This window comes from Arachis stenosperma, chromosome 10, assembly GCF_014773155.1.
Source record: "Arachis stenosperma cultivar V10309 chromosome 10, arast.V10309.gnm1.PFL2, whole genome shotgun sequence".
NCBI classification, from domain to species: Eukaryota; Viridiplantae; Streptophyta; class Magnoliopsida; order Fabales; family Fabaceae; genus Arachis; species Arachis stenosperma.
In genome coordinates, this window is record NC_080386.1 from 24,791,856 (window position 1) to 24,806,520 (window position 14,665).

A 14,665-nucleotide genomic window follows, 5' to 3' on the forward strand; every position below is an offset into this window, starting at 1 on the left:
TTTAATTTTAGGTATTTTAAATGTTAATAAATATATATATTTTAAATTTTAATTTTAAAATTTTAACTCTTTTTTATTTTTTATTGATGTAGAAATAGAATTAATTCTACTTATTCAACTAATAACTCACCAATTAAATTAATAAAATAATAACTTAATCGATTTGATCACACCTTGACGACAACCGTTTAAGAGACTGCTTAACAGTTAGTAATTAAGTATCTAATCATTGATTAAAAATTAACAGTTTCAATGATTTTCGGATTCACGGGTTTTAATTACCGATTCCCACGGCTCATGCAAAAGAAAACGACATCATTAAATAAGAGAAACTGCAAATTTTAAGGTTTCTTGACTCGAAAAGAAAAAAGACACAATAATTACAGAAGTCAACATGAAAAAGAGTTGCGTATCATGAAGTGGATTCTGCAATAAAGCGATGGTAGCTGTCAAAGGCGGCGGCAGGGACAGCCACGGCGACCCTGACACTCTCCGTCTCATCCCTCACCGGAAGAAACAAGCAGTATCTATCCCAGCATATGGGCCCAACATGAATGGGCCGACCCATAAACTCAACCCTCTCAAGGCCCAAACGAGACCACTGAGAAACTATGAGCACACCAACAGGGTCAGGACTCACCCTCCACTCGGACACCAACTCACTCACCCTCCTCACGTATTCTCCATCCACCCTCTCCTTGGCCCGTTTCACCAGACCCGAACAGTACCCGATTCCTTTTTCTACAAGCTCCTTTGCACTGCTCTGTGCGCACCCAAGAACGAACGCGTTCCCGTAATACCCCTCTGGAAGGTTCGGTTTCACCCGGTTCCGCACGTTAATGCTAAAGAGAATCTTCAGTTGCTGGTTTGGTGGAAAGCCCAATGCTCGGGCCCAGCTCCTCCACACATGGGCCGCTAGCACCTCAAAAGACGTGTACGATGATGACGACTCGCTCGAGTAACGGGCTATTCCCTTGAGCTCGTTGATGCGCCTCTTGTTGAAAACAATGGAGGTGGGCCTGAGCCCGGTGGTGACCTTGTTCAAAAACCCGCAGAGATCGGGAACCCGTGCAAACTCAGGGTGGTTATACGTGTTAGCCCGCTCGTTCTTCTTCGACGGCGGGTTCATGATGTGGCGATCCCAGACGGGCTTGGGCTTCAGATCAGAATCGCGAGGGCCAAACCTTTGGGAAGCTAAATTAGCGAAGTAGTTGAGAAACTCAGCGCTTCCTATGCCATCGCAGAGGGCGTGGTTGATTCCGACGCCAACTGCGGCGGCTCCATCGGCAAGCCACGTGAGCTGAACGACGAGTGGCGGCGATCCTTTGAGAACGTCGGGAACATAGAGTGACAAGAGCTTCCTCCATTGTGTAACCGTTTTGGGAGCCTTCTCAAAATCATTGGCAGTGTACACATCAGAGCAGGCGTCGATGAAGAGTGCGCCCTGTGCCCGGCAGACTACCTCGAGGCTGGGGACGTCCGGCCTAGAGCGAACTCGGCCGGCAAAGGGATAGTACGGAACGAGCGCCCTTGCCAATGCCGACTTCATACGTGACACGGTGGCAGGCTGGTCGAGGGCAGAGGATCGCCTGTAAACAAATAGATATTCAACGGTGAAGCGAAGAAAGAGTTGGGAGTCGAGAGCGGAGAGGTGGAGAATCCCAGTTGGTGTGGGGTCAGAAGGTGTGACGAGCACAGCTTCTTTGACGCGCACTGAGGTTGTTGCCATGTGATGAGATGATGATGCCTTTCCTTTGCTTAAGAATTCAAGATGGTGCTTTGCTGGTATGTTATTAATTGTAGTGATGAGTGGTACAGACACCTATTTGTAAGGGGACCCCTGCCTCCTCCTTCTCTCTCTACTGCTTAACTGTCAAAGATTTGTGCCAAGATTCTCCGGGAATCGCTTTACCAAAAATAAAAGAAAAAAAAAATTCAATTATATCATCAAAACAAACAAAAATAGTAAATCCCTTTTCTTTCTCAGGTTCATTCCACTACTCTCAAATATCATGTACCACAAACCAAAATTTTTTCTTCTTTTCAGATACCTGTCTCACTCCCTGTCTACTCTACCTAGAAGAAGAATTATTATTATGGAAAAACACACACATTGAATTGCAAAAGGTGAAAACATCTAAGATAGCTAGCTTAGTATGCAGATATGTGCTTATATTACATGTGACAACTAGGTGAATACTGACTATATATATACCCCACTAAGTGATGGGATGAGTGTGATATATCTTGGATTCTTCTTTTGCACATTTTTGGAATAAGAAAAATTGATTCTTTAATATCCATTCATATATAATCATATAGACTTTGATTATGTAAATGTATAATATATATTTTTTTGTCCTTTGAGCATCTTTGTGTTTAATCAATTAATATATAAATGCCTAGAATTTCTACCCTGCATAAAAGTAGTATCTGTCGATTGATACAGGTTACTAATCTAATTAAGAGTATATGAAGCTAAGGTCAATCGAGTGCCCAAAAAAAAAAAAGTTAAAAAAGGTTCCTGCAGTGGAGTGGACAGTATATATGTTGATATCTCATCACATCTATGGATCTTATGCGACATATTTTCACGTATATGTCATATGCATATGTCTAGAATATTAATCAACAACATATTATACTATACCAATGTTAGATTCTTTGCAATATAATGCTTCTACGATATTAGCATCTTGTCTCCACGTTTTCAATCTTTTACTGTCTTATCAATTACTGCCTTTATGATGCTAATCAAACTTTTATCAATAATATGTAACTCCATTAAGAATTCAAATTGAATTAAAATTTTAGAGATTATTAAAAATTTTAAATTGTTTATGTCAGTAAATTATATATATATATATAAAATTACAACTAAGTTGTTTTAAATATAAATAATTTATATAAGAGTGATCTTATTTATTAGGGCAATTTACATAAATAAATTGTTTGCCTGGTAATAATATTCTTAATTTATATTAATAAATATAATTTAAAGTAAAATAATAGGAATAATAATGATTAGAATTAGATAAAGATAGATTAAGATATGTGTGAATACTAGATTATAATTTATATAGCCGCTCGTGGTTTACGCACATCTCCTAATACACATAAATCGTTACTGCCAGTAGTGGTTTATGGCCAAGCATCAATAAATAGAAACCGCTACAGTCTCTAGCGGTTTCTGTGTTTCCCCATTTGCATGTAATCCGCGGATGGCTATAGCGGATTATGTGTTTACGTAAATAGTAGCGGTTTTTATAGATATATGAAATAATGTATTTGCGTCTTCATATTTAAAAGAATACAATTGTATAAATTTAAAAGGCAAACAATTTATTTATGTAAATTGCCCTATTTATTATTATAAATACTGAATCAAATAATTTATTATTATTTTGATTTAGAATTAAATAAAAATAAAATTAGAGACACTATTTTATTTGAATTTTAGAATTTAATGAGTATAACACTCAAATATAAATAGTAATTTTAAAATTTATTTTTTAATACATCAAAGTCACTTTTGTAGTTTTTTTTTCATAAGAAAAATTATGATTTAATTCTATTAGAGATGTAGAAGATTTTAATTGAAAAATATTATAAAATCACACCATTTTAATCATGCTTATGAATTTAAATATATTTTTACTTTTTAGTATTTTTTATTTAATAATTTAACATGAATGATTTTAGAATTAAAGAATTTGAAAAGCTCCGACAAGTGATATTATAACCATTTATGATTGCACCATTAAAAAAATTTAATTTTGGTTTATTGTTTACATTGGATCAATTTTGTTGTTGAGATAAATACCAAGTGTTTATATCTTCATATCGATTAAAATTGCAAGTTTCTTTTTTTTTTTTTTTTGAGTCACTTGATCATTTATACAATAAAATTCTTATCTTTACGGCTTTATGCGTATTTTTTTGATTGCTTCGTTGTTTGTTTCTTGTTAAAGATGATTTAGTGTTCAAGCTTTTAATCGGGTTAATAGTTTAATTCGTTTTTGAAAAATTATTTATTTTTTAAATTAGTTTTTAAATAATTTTTTTAGTCATATTAGTTATTAAAAGATAAAATTTAAGTTAAATTGATCTTTTCATTAGTTAAATAATGACATGTTTTGTTAAATGTCATATGGCATGATGATGACGTAAAAGATTAATGTCACATATCACAAGATAATTAGTTGACGTATTAGGTCAGTTACATCTAACATGTTACGTGTTACTTGACATATAAAAAAGTTATTTATAATAAAAATAGTTCCTAAAAATTTAGACATTAGTTATTTCCATCCTAAAATTTTAAAAATTAATCAAGTTAGTCCTTATATATTTTTTTTATTATTTTTTCATAATATTAAATTTGTAATATTTTTTGATAGTATTAATTTTAATATTATTTTTTAGACCTTAATAAACAAAATTCTCTTTATATAAAATAATAAAAATAATTAAATTATTATAAAATTATTTTGTCATTTATATTTTAAAAATTTACATTTTCAAATTGTAATTTTTTATAGTGATTTTTTTAAACGAGTTTATCAAATTATTGTTGATTATATATTTAAAAATTTAATATTTTAAATCTCACTAAATAATATAGTATTTATTTTAAAATTTAAATCTTTTAAATTTTTAAAATTATTATTTTTACTATTGTTTAATTTATATGGTAGAACTCAATAATTGAATAATCGATTTGTGGGATCACTTGTTGAATTTTAACATTTTAATATATAGTTTTTTAAAATAACTACTATATTTATTTAGTGAGATCTAAAAGATTAAAATATTTAAAATAAGTACTATATTTATTTAGCTAAATCTAAAATATTAAAACTAGTTATATACTAGTTATATACTAAAAGTTATAAGATTTTAAATTTCACTAAATAAATGTAATAGCTATTTTAAATGTTTTAATCCTTTAGATCTCACAAAATAAATATAATAGTTATTTAAAAAAATTATATTAAAATATTAAGATTCAACAAGTGATCTCACAAATCAATTTTTCAATTATTGAGTTCGTTCTACCATATAAATTAAACAATAATAAAAATTATAATTTTAAAATATTTAAAAAATTTAAATTTTAAAATAACTACTATATTATTTAGTGAGATTTAAAATATTAAATTTTTAAAAATATAATCAACAATAATTTGATAAACTCGTTTAAATAAAAAAATTTTATTATAAAAAAATTACAATTTGAAAATATAAAATTTTAAAATAAAATAATAAAAATAATATTAGTCATTTGTATGTAAAGAGAATTTTAAAATAAAATTATTTTGTCATTTGTATGTAAAGAGAATTTTTTATTAAGGTCTAAAAAATCATATTAAAATTAGTACTATAAAAAATATTTTAAATTTAATATTATGAAAAAAATAAAAAAATATATAAAGATTAATTTGGTTAATTTTTAAAATTTTAGGGATGAAAATGACTTACATCTGGACTTTCAAGGACTATTTTAATTATAAATAACATTTTTACATGTCAAGTGACATGTGGCATGTTAGGTGAGTACCTGACACGTCAACCAATCATCTTATGACACGTAGCATTAACCTACAGCGTCATCATGCCATGTGACACTTAATGTGACACGTCATCATCTAACTAGTAGAAGGACTAATTTAACTTACGTTTTATATATCTTTTAAGAATTAATATTATTAAAAAAATTATTTAAAGACTAATTTAATTTAAAGAATGAATAATCTTTTAGTAACGAATTTGACTATATATTAACTTGATTTTAATCCCACACATAGCTATTATTGCTTTTGTATACATATTCATTATCTTCACATCGGTATATTTTTTAATTTTTAGATGGAATTCAGTACCAATAATTTCAAGCAAAGAATATTTTTTGTTTCACAAAATATTTGTGAAATTTTGTAGATAAAGACATAGCTCCTTCAATCATAAAGAACTTACGACATGAATTTACACGGCATATAACATATACATATTGTTACTTGAAATTGAGTTGTTTTTGAGCCTGAACACAAGGTTTAAATTTTTTTTGGGCAGCGTTCGACTGCTGTAAGTGCTGAGATGTCATTATCCGAGTTTCTTTTGAGGAGGTGGGGTGGTACTTACAAGGGATTTCAATGCTTAAGTTAGTAAGGGTTTAAAGCAAGTTTTTTGTATAGATTGAATCCTGAATATACCTGAGTGTGCTAGTGTATTTATAGTTAGGTAGATAACCACCATTTAGAGTAGTTCCACCTTTGATGATGGATGACCGTTTCTTTTTTCTAGAAAAGTTTTTGAGATCTCCCTTCTAGATAAATGAGAGATATCTTAAGAATTAGTTACTTGTTCAGATAAGTAGAGCTGAGCTGTTTGATGTTACGCTCGACCTCTATGGGGTCGGGTAGGTGTAGATGAGGCCAGCTTTCTTGAGTTGGCTTTTATTCATTTTGGGCTTGGCTATATTTTCGGTCAGGGCATGAACAATTTCCCTGCTTGAGTCTAGCTTTAGGAGGTTGGACTCGAGCATTTGTAGACCAGACTGGTTTCTTGTGGATTAGAATATCAGGCTGGGCAAAACCGCCTTCTTTGAGGCTAGATCGGATACTCGACGTGTTTTGAAATTTTGAGGCATTCCGTCTTTTTGTAGTTCTGTGTACGTTACCCTACGATTACTTTGGTAACTGTGCGCCACAAATGAGGAGGTGTGAAATTACTCTTTTGCCCCTAGTATCTTATAAATACCCAAACTTTTGCTCTTTCTTCTTTTTTTCGCTCCTTCTAAAACGTTCTTGTGCATCCATTTCCATTTCTTCAAACTTTCTGTTTTCTTCATTACAACTGTTCAAAGCTCCATTCTAAATATTTGTTTCACGTGGAACGTTCATGTGTTTGCTGTTTTTCTGCATTTTTTCCGCTTCACTTTTCCTCAAAGTTGGTTCTTTTAACCTTTGAACTTTATTTTTTGTATTCTTTGAATGATATACTTTTGTTTTGAATAATTTTTTTACTGTTATTACTAGAGGAATGGTAATGATTTTTTGTATGCTTGGGGGTTCTATGTTTTTCTTTTTCTTTACATGTCAAAAATCAATCCTGAACTTTAATTATTATTGCCGTTGTGAATCTGAGTGTAGGATTTTTTTCTGTGTTACCCCCAAATGGTGCCATTTTATCTATTGAAAATGGCACCATTTCCATGTATGGTAATATTGTGCATTTATTTTGTGTACAAGAGGTTGTAAGAAATATAACGTTCTTTGGGGTTGTTGAAGACGAGCTGACCTCTTGCAGACTTGCCTGAATGCTTGTGTTGTTGTACCCGACTTTCCAGCTAGTTGTGATGATTTTCTTTTGTTATATTGTAGGTGTAACTTTTATGTCTCGTTCAGTAATTCTCAACATGTTGTTTAAAGTCCTGTCTGACTTAACTTGGGTAGATGTATCTGTTCTTTCTTTCGTTCCCGATATTGATAATAAGTATGTTGAGACCTTTTGTAGGCATCAAAGGTTGTGCAAAAACCAGGAGGATGAGCATAGATATGAGGTCATAGTTGCCGATCCTGAAGAGAGGGTTTGCTTTTCCCGACTTGACAAGTCGGAACGCCATTTCATATATGTGTATGAATGCTTTTTTACTAAATTGGGGGTTGACCTTCCTTTCACCGACTTTGAGTCTGATGTCCTTAGACTCTGTAAAGTCGCTCCTTCCCAACTCCACCCCAACTCTTGGGACTTTCTGAAAAATTTTCAACTCCTTTGCCGTGAACTCGATGTCCCTCTTTCTGTTAAAGTTTTCTTTTACCTCTTTGTACTTACCAAACCTTTTAGTTCTAAGAAGCAAGGCTGGATCTCCTTCCGAACTATTTAAGAGAGGAAAGTCTTTGCTATTTTTGTTGATTCTTTCCACGACTTTAAAAATTACTTCTTTAAAATATGATCTTTTGAGGGTGTCTGACTTTTCTTTTTGGATAAGAGGGATGAGCCCTTTTTTAGCTTGTATTGGGAGGAAATCCTGTAGTTTTTAAGTACAACTTAGATGAGGTTGAGGAGAGTGTAGTGACCTTATTTTAGAAGTGTTGTGACCGAGCTCCTTATCTAGTCAAGAAATATTTAAGAAATCCAAGTCAAATCCAATATGAGCTAGGTAGCATTCTTTTCATTTTGTAGATACAATTTTATTGATTGTTTTGTTGGCTAATGTGATTCGACTTTGATGTCGTGTAGAAAAAATGACTAGGAAGTAGGCTGCCATGAAAACTCTTCGTTCTGTTAGGAAGAATGCTGTTGCCCGAACTATTCAACTAAAAGAAGGTAATGAATCAAGTGATCTTCCTTCTCCTTCCAAGTTGGACTCAGGTGCCTCTACCTCCCTTAAGGTTACTCCTAATCCAACTCATTCTCCTCTTACTCCTCCTTCTAACTCTAGTAATCAAGCAATTTCCCTTACACCTCCTTTTCTTGAGCCTAAGCCTAAAAAACGTAAGACTTTTGAGTTGAAAAGCATCTATGATTGAGCTTTGATGGTATAGAATTTTGTGAGAAATACATAATTTCACATAGATTTATTAGTATGGATGATGTTTCTTTGAAGAATCATCTTCAATTACTTGCCCGAGGTGGAATTTGGACGTCAGGGGTATGCTCTACTTTGCTGAGGAAATTGGAGAAGACTTTCCTAGGTGCCACTCGGTGCTCTTTGGCTGACCTGCAAGCTGAATTGACATCTTTGAAGAAGTCCAAAAAAGAGCTGGAGGGTGAAAAGGAGGTGCTTGTTTCCGACCTTGCGAAGGCTCGGGAGAGGGTGAAACATTCCAAAGCCACTTGTGCCATGGTAGAGGGCTTAAAGAAGCAGGCGAAACTGCGGCGGAACTGTTACAGGGAGAACTTAGGGCTTTGGTTGGGTGAGCTTGAACTTGGCTTCAGAGTTCAGAGGGACAGTGATTCACGAATTCGCGGGCTCCCTCTCTCCCTCCGCGAACTCGCACCGGTGACGGCCTCCTTGGGGCTCCACGATGGCGAGCCTGCAACAGACGCGATGGTAGCTCTCTCCCCTTCAGCGATCTCTGGCCTGACCCACGACTCTTCTCTCCACGCATCTTCTCCCGGCGAAATCGACGACAACGGCGAGGCATGTGACGGCAGCAGTAGTCCCCTTTTTCGGTCGGCGACATCCCCCTTTCTCCTCTCTTCCTTCTCCCGACGCAGCTATTCCTCGAGCCCTCTTTCTTTCTTCTGTTTTCTGTGTTGTGTGTGTTAGGTTAAAGGGGAAAGGGGGGATTAAGGTTAGGATTTGTAATTGAAAATTAAGGTTTTTGATTTGGGAATTTAGGGTTAGGTTTTTATAAAAAAAAAATGGATAAAATAGATATTTTGATAAAATTAAATGATGGAATAATAATTTTAAAATTGAATGTATTTAAGAACATAATTTATTAATATATTGTTCAGTTTTAATAATTATTTTTAATTTAAATTATAAAATAAACATATTAATTATATTTTATAAAATACAATTTAAATTCAAAATATCAATTATTTAATTTAAATTATTTAACCCTTCATTATTTCTTCATTACCAAAAGCTTAATTTTAAATTATATAAAATAATTAATTATAATAAAATTCATAAAAATATTAATTAACTTAACTCTAAATATTCATAAAACTAATTTAATTATTTTAGATTAATTTCTAAAAATAAAAAATTCAAATTAATAAAATAAATTATAATTTATTCATAATAAAAATTATTTAAATTAAACTATATAATTTTTTCATTATTAAATTTTAATTTTTATCATGTAAAATATTAAATTATAATAAAATTACATAAGAATCTTGATTAACAAAATTATATTAGAGAAAATGACGAGGATTAGAGTAATTTGGAGAGTGTGTGTAAATTAAGTTATTTTGTATTAGTGAGGGTTAAAATTATGATTTTTACTTTTTATATTTGTTTTTATTTTTAAATTTTAACTATTTTTATTTATGTTTAACAATTTATTTTTTTATTTAAAAAATTAATTTTTAGTCAACATTTAAAACTTGATTATAAGTAAAAATTATATATTAATTTTATAAAAAAATATAAAATAATATATTCTATTTTTAAAAATTAATCATTTAATCTTTAATTTTTATAAAAAAATAATTAATTAATACAAATAATATTTTAAAAAATTAAATTTTTGAACCAAAATAAAATTATCTTAAAAATTTTAATATTTTAAGATAATTTTTTTAGTTACAAAACTTCTTGTATTTTGTAACAAACAAATAACTTGTTACAAATAATATTAAATTTTGTGACAAATTAATTTTTTGTTACAAAATATTTTGATCTTTTGTAACAACTTCATCTTTTGTTACAAAATATTATAAAATTTTACAACAAAACACCGATTCGTTACAAAAGTTAATATAATTTGTAACAAAAAATTAAATCGTTACAAAATAACAAAATATTTTATAACAAATTATATTGTTGTTACAAAACATTATTATTATGTAATAGTTACTAATTTTTGTTACAAGAAAATAATTTTTTATAACAATTTTAAATTTGTTACAAAGTTTTTGTTACAAATATTCTATTTTCTTGTAGTGGGAGGAGAGCTATACCAGGGTCTTCGAAAAAAAGCTGGATTTGGTGGATTAGGTCGCCAGGTCAAGAGAGAAGTATGAAGATTTGGAGGAGACTATAGCTCATTAGGGATGGATGAATTAGTTAAGAACATAAAGGCTCAGTTTTAAATTATAGCTCTCGAAGTAGACCTCTTCCTTATCAGTTCTAATATGATCGTGGTTGATGGAAAAATTGTGGTTGATGGGTTGCTTTTGCGTCTGAACGTGAGGTCTAGACACTTTTTGGGGCAGCGTCCAACTTCTGTAGGTATCGAGATACCGCCGTTTGAGTTTCTTCTGAGGAGGTGAGGGTGGTACCTATAAGGGACTCTAATGTTTAAGTTAGCAAGGGTTTAATAGATTGATGAGTCCTGAATATACTTGAAGGTATCAGTGTATTTATTGTTGGGTAAATAATTACTTTTTAGAGTAGTTTCACTTTTGATAATGGATGACCGTTTTTTTTTTTTTTAAATTGAGATCTTCCTTCTAAATAAATAGGAAATTTTTTAAAAATTAGTTACTTATTCATATAAGTAAAATTGAACTGTTTGACATTGTATCTAATCTTTATAAGATAGAATAGGTATAATTGAGACTAAATCTTTTAGATGAACTTTTATTCATTTTAAGTTTGATTATATTTTTGACAGGGTATAAACACATGTGATGTTCATAAATCAGAATTTGTTTACAATATGTTAAAAAACAATGGTTCTCAATATATATATATATATATATATATATATATATATATATATATATATATAACAATAAGCATTTACTTTATACATATATAACACGTAAGATGTATATATCTTACTTGTGCTATTATTCACTTTGTGTGATAATCTTCTTTGTGCTATTATTAATAGTGTATTTTTGGGTTTGTGTTTTGGCTCCTATTATATTTATAGGGATTAAGTTATCGTCATCAATTATTTTGTATTTAATTGAAAATTAGTAATTTTGCATATGTAAATATATGGTTGTTATATGTTGTGGTCTTATCGTTTTAATGGTCAAATTTGTGTTTTCAAATTCGCCAATTTTGATGGAGTAGGTGGGCCAGTCTGCCAAGCCAGTTTATTTTTTTTTATTTTTTACATGGAAAGAATGAATACTACAAAAATATATATTACAAAAGTTAAAAATTAAAATGTCTAAACAAACTTTTTTCACGTTTTTATTCTTTTTTTGTTATTTTTTATTTAATTTATTTTTTATTATTTATATATTTATTTATTTTATTATGTACTCTCATCTATATGTGATATAGCTTGTTGCTTAAAACAAATATGACTCTTATTTTAATCCAAAATTCTATTGCAAATATTGTTGTTTTAAAATATTTTGTTATTTGAAATTATGTTGAAAGTGTTATTTTTTACGCTTTATAGTAATTTTAAAGCGAATATTAGGATAAAATATTTAAACAAATAGAATGACATTCAATATTATATGAATGTCCCAAAATAAAGCACTTTACATGCATATAATAAATCGAATGGAGTAGATTCGATTTAGCTGCAATTACAGTAAATCGAATGAAATAAATTCAATTTAAGGAAGACTAGTAAATTGAATGAAGTAGTTTTGATTTAATGGTTTTCATGCCCATGGTAAATTAAATCCATCAAATTTGATTTATACAATGTGCGGCCCTAGGTAAATCGAAGCTAGTTATTTTAAATAATGGCAAGCTCTATAAAAGAGTTCGAATTGTGTAGATACGAATTACAACCACATTTAACATAAACACTAACCACACTATAGATAGAATTCTCTGAGGAAATCTTGAAAACTCCGAATATGGAGGATGACCCGGATCGTATCTATCACTTGGACAGAGTCACCCATATTACTGGTAGCATTAACGAAGATGTAAGTAAATGAATTTTTTTAGTAGATTAAAAATGTTAGCAATATTTATTGAGTAGTATTTAACTATAAATGTTAGATCGCTTAGTGAGTACAAATTTCGTTAGAAATTTTAAATTAGAAATGTTGGTGATAGTAGTGACCTAACCTAAAGTTTATTTTATGAATTCCAAATGTTAGTGTTAGTTGAAGAGTAAACACCCAACCCGATCCCTATCCATTTCTAATTAGGACAACACGATCCCTCACCAAAAAAGTAACCCACGCCGGTCCCTGTCTATGCAAAAAATAACTCATCGCACCCCTCCCCTGTATCCCCCGTCCATAGTTGATAGAAAAGTCTGATGTGTCACTTACTGGCGCTGATCTAGCAGTTAGCCCAGAGTTAAGTGCCAACATGGATAAGGGAGAATGAACAGGGATCGATTTGTCCCCCTGTCACATTAAAAAATGACGTCGTTGCTAGGTTAAGAAGGAGCAAACATTTACTTCTTCTTTTCGTTCCCCAACTTCTGCACAAAGTGTTCATAGTCTAAATAATAAAGAAATCCTACGGGACCATGGTTGGAAGTGGATAACGTTGCACATCCTCCAACCTGCGAGCTGGTGATAGTTGGAGTTATAGTATGAACTCTAATGAGAGTATTGTAGGTAGAAGGAAGAAGAGATGGGTCTCCCCAAAATGCTGTTGCGGGTCTGATGCTGTTCTGTTCATGTCTGGGACTAAAAGTAATCCGGATAAGTTATTCTTACGATGCCCTAAATTCAAGGTATGTTCATGAAAAATTTTGTGTTGAATGTGTTTGATTCTATACTTAGTTCCAGGTCTGTTCATGGTTTTAACCTTTTTGAATTTGTCTATATGTAGACTGCAGAAGGATGTTGCTCGTTTTTTGTATGGCTAGATGATTATGTCTCTTCCTTTAATGAGCATGTTTCGAAGAAAACATCAAAGGGGGTATTGCCGTAGAACCAATAGTGATTTGAAGGCCTTAGTGATACGGTGGGTGACAAAGTGGAAGAGCTAGAAATTAGGTTGATTGGATTAGAAAATCAATTGGGAAAGAGTAGAAAAAAATGGGTGAAAGTAGATGCTTGGGGTTAGGTCGTAGTATTTTTACATTTTTGATTGGGGTTATGGTTGCCTGTTTATTTAGGACAACCATGTATGCAACATATCAATAATTTTAGGGTATCTAAGAACTGTGTGGCAAGATGAGATTGGATATGTAAACATTGTGGATGTAAGTTATATGAAGATGAATGATTATGATGACTGTTTAAAGTTTGTTACCTGAACTTAATGCAAATTAGAGCAGCAAATATTTGTGCATGTAACATATATTGAAGTAAACCTTGTAAAGCATAGCAATTCATACCATTATATTCATATTATCAAGAGACATGTAATTCATATGTTCACAATGATAATATCATTGCAGAGGCAACATGGCCCTAATAAAAACTTACACATTAGTAAATACCAAAATACCAAAAGAACAGCAAGACATTTGTTGACATAATTGTATCCTTCAAACTAAAGTCTCAAAATACCAAAATAACAGTATCACATATGTAAATCCCTATTATAAGTGTCACCCCTGCTTAGGAGGCCTGAGTCCTAGAGGTCTGTAGCTGGGTGTTGGCACAAATTTCAAAAGTCGTGATGCAGTAGTTGAATTTGTAGCTGCTATCGTCTCTTTAGAAATCGCATCATGACTAGTTCCTGGAGTAGTCTTCCCAACTATTGAGTCATTTGATTGGAGCTGTGAGCTGTGAGGCATCAGGTTTGGCGTTTGGGAAGGTTGAGTTTTGAACCATAAGGTTGGCCCCGGTGCTGGTATGGGTGGAGGCACGAAACATGGAGTTTTTTGCTATAGCCTGTAATAATGTAGGTTTAACAGTTATATAAATGAAAATTTTAAGGGATTTAGATGTAATAATTTCTTGGATGAAACAGGTTTTGTATTTTAAAACAACAAGAAAAAATAGTACCGTCTCAGCTGGTGGTGCAGATTACGAAACTGAAATTTCTTTTCTCTGATTTTTGGGTAGTTTCTTCTTAGCTTTTCTAGTTTTTTTCTGTGACGAAATTCAATATATTATAGAAAGCAAGCAACAAAAGACAATTCTCAAACAC

The 14,665-nt window shown here is 31.4% G+C and overlaps 1 protein-coding gene across 1 annotated transcript; it reads right to left on the reverse strand.

The window, feature by feature from the left end:
* Positions 1-251: 251 nt before the first annotated feature.
* Positions 252-2,156, reverse strand: LOC130954916 (alcohol acyltransferase 9-like). Its single transcript, XM_057881687.1, has one exon. It carries the CDS (start codon positions 1,727-1,729, stop codon positions 413-415), a length of 1,317 nt encoding a protein of 438 aa, XP_057737670.1. The 5' UTR covers positions 1,730-2,156; the 3' UTR covers positions 252-412.
* Positions 2,157-14,665: the final 12,509 nt, after the last annotated feature.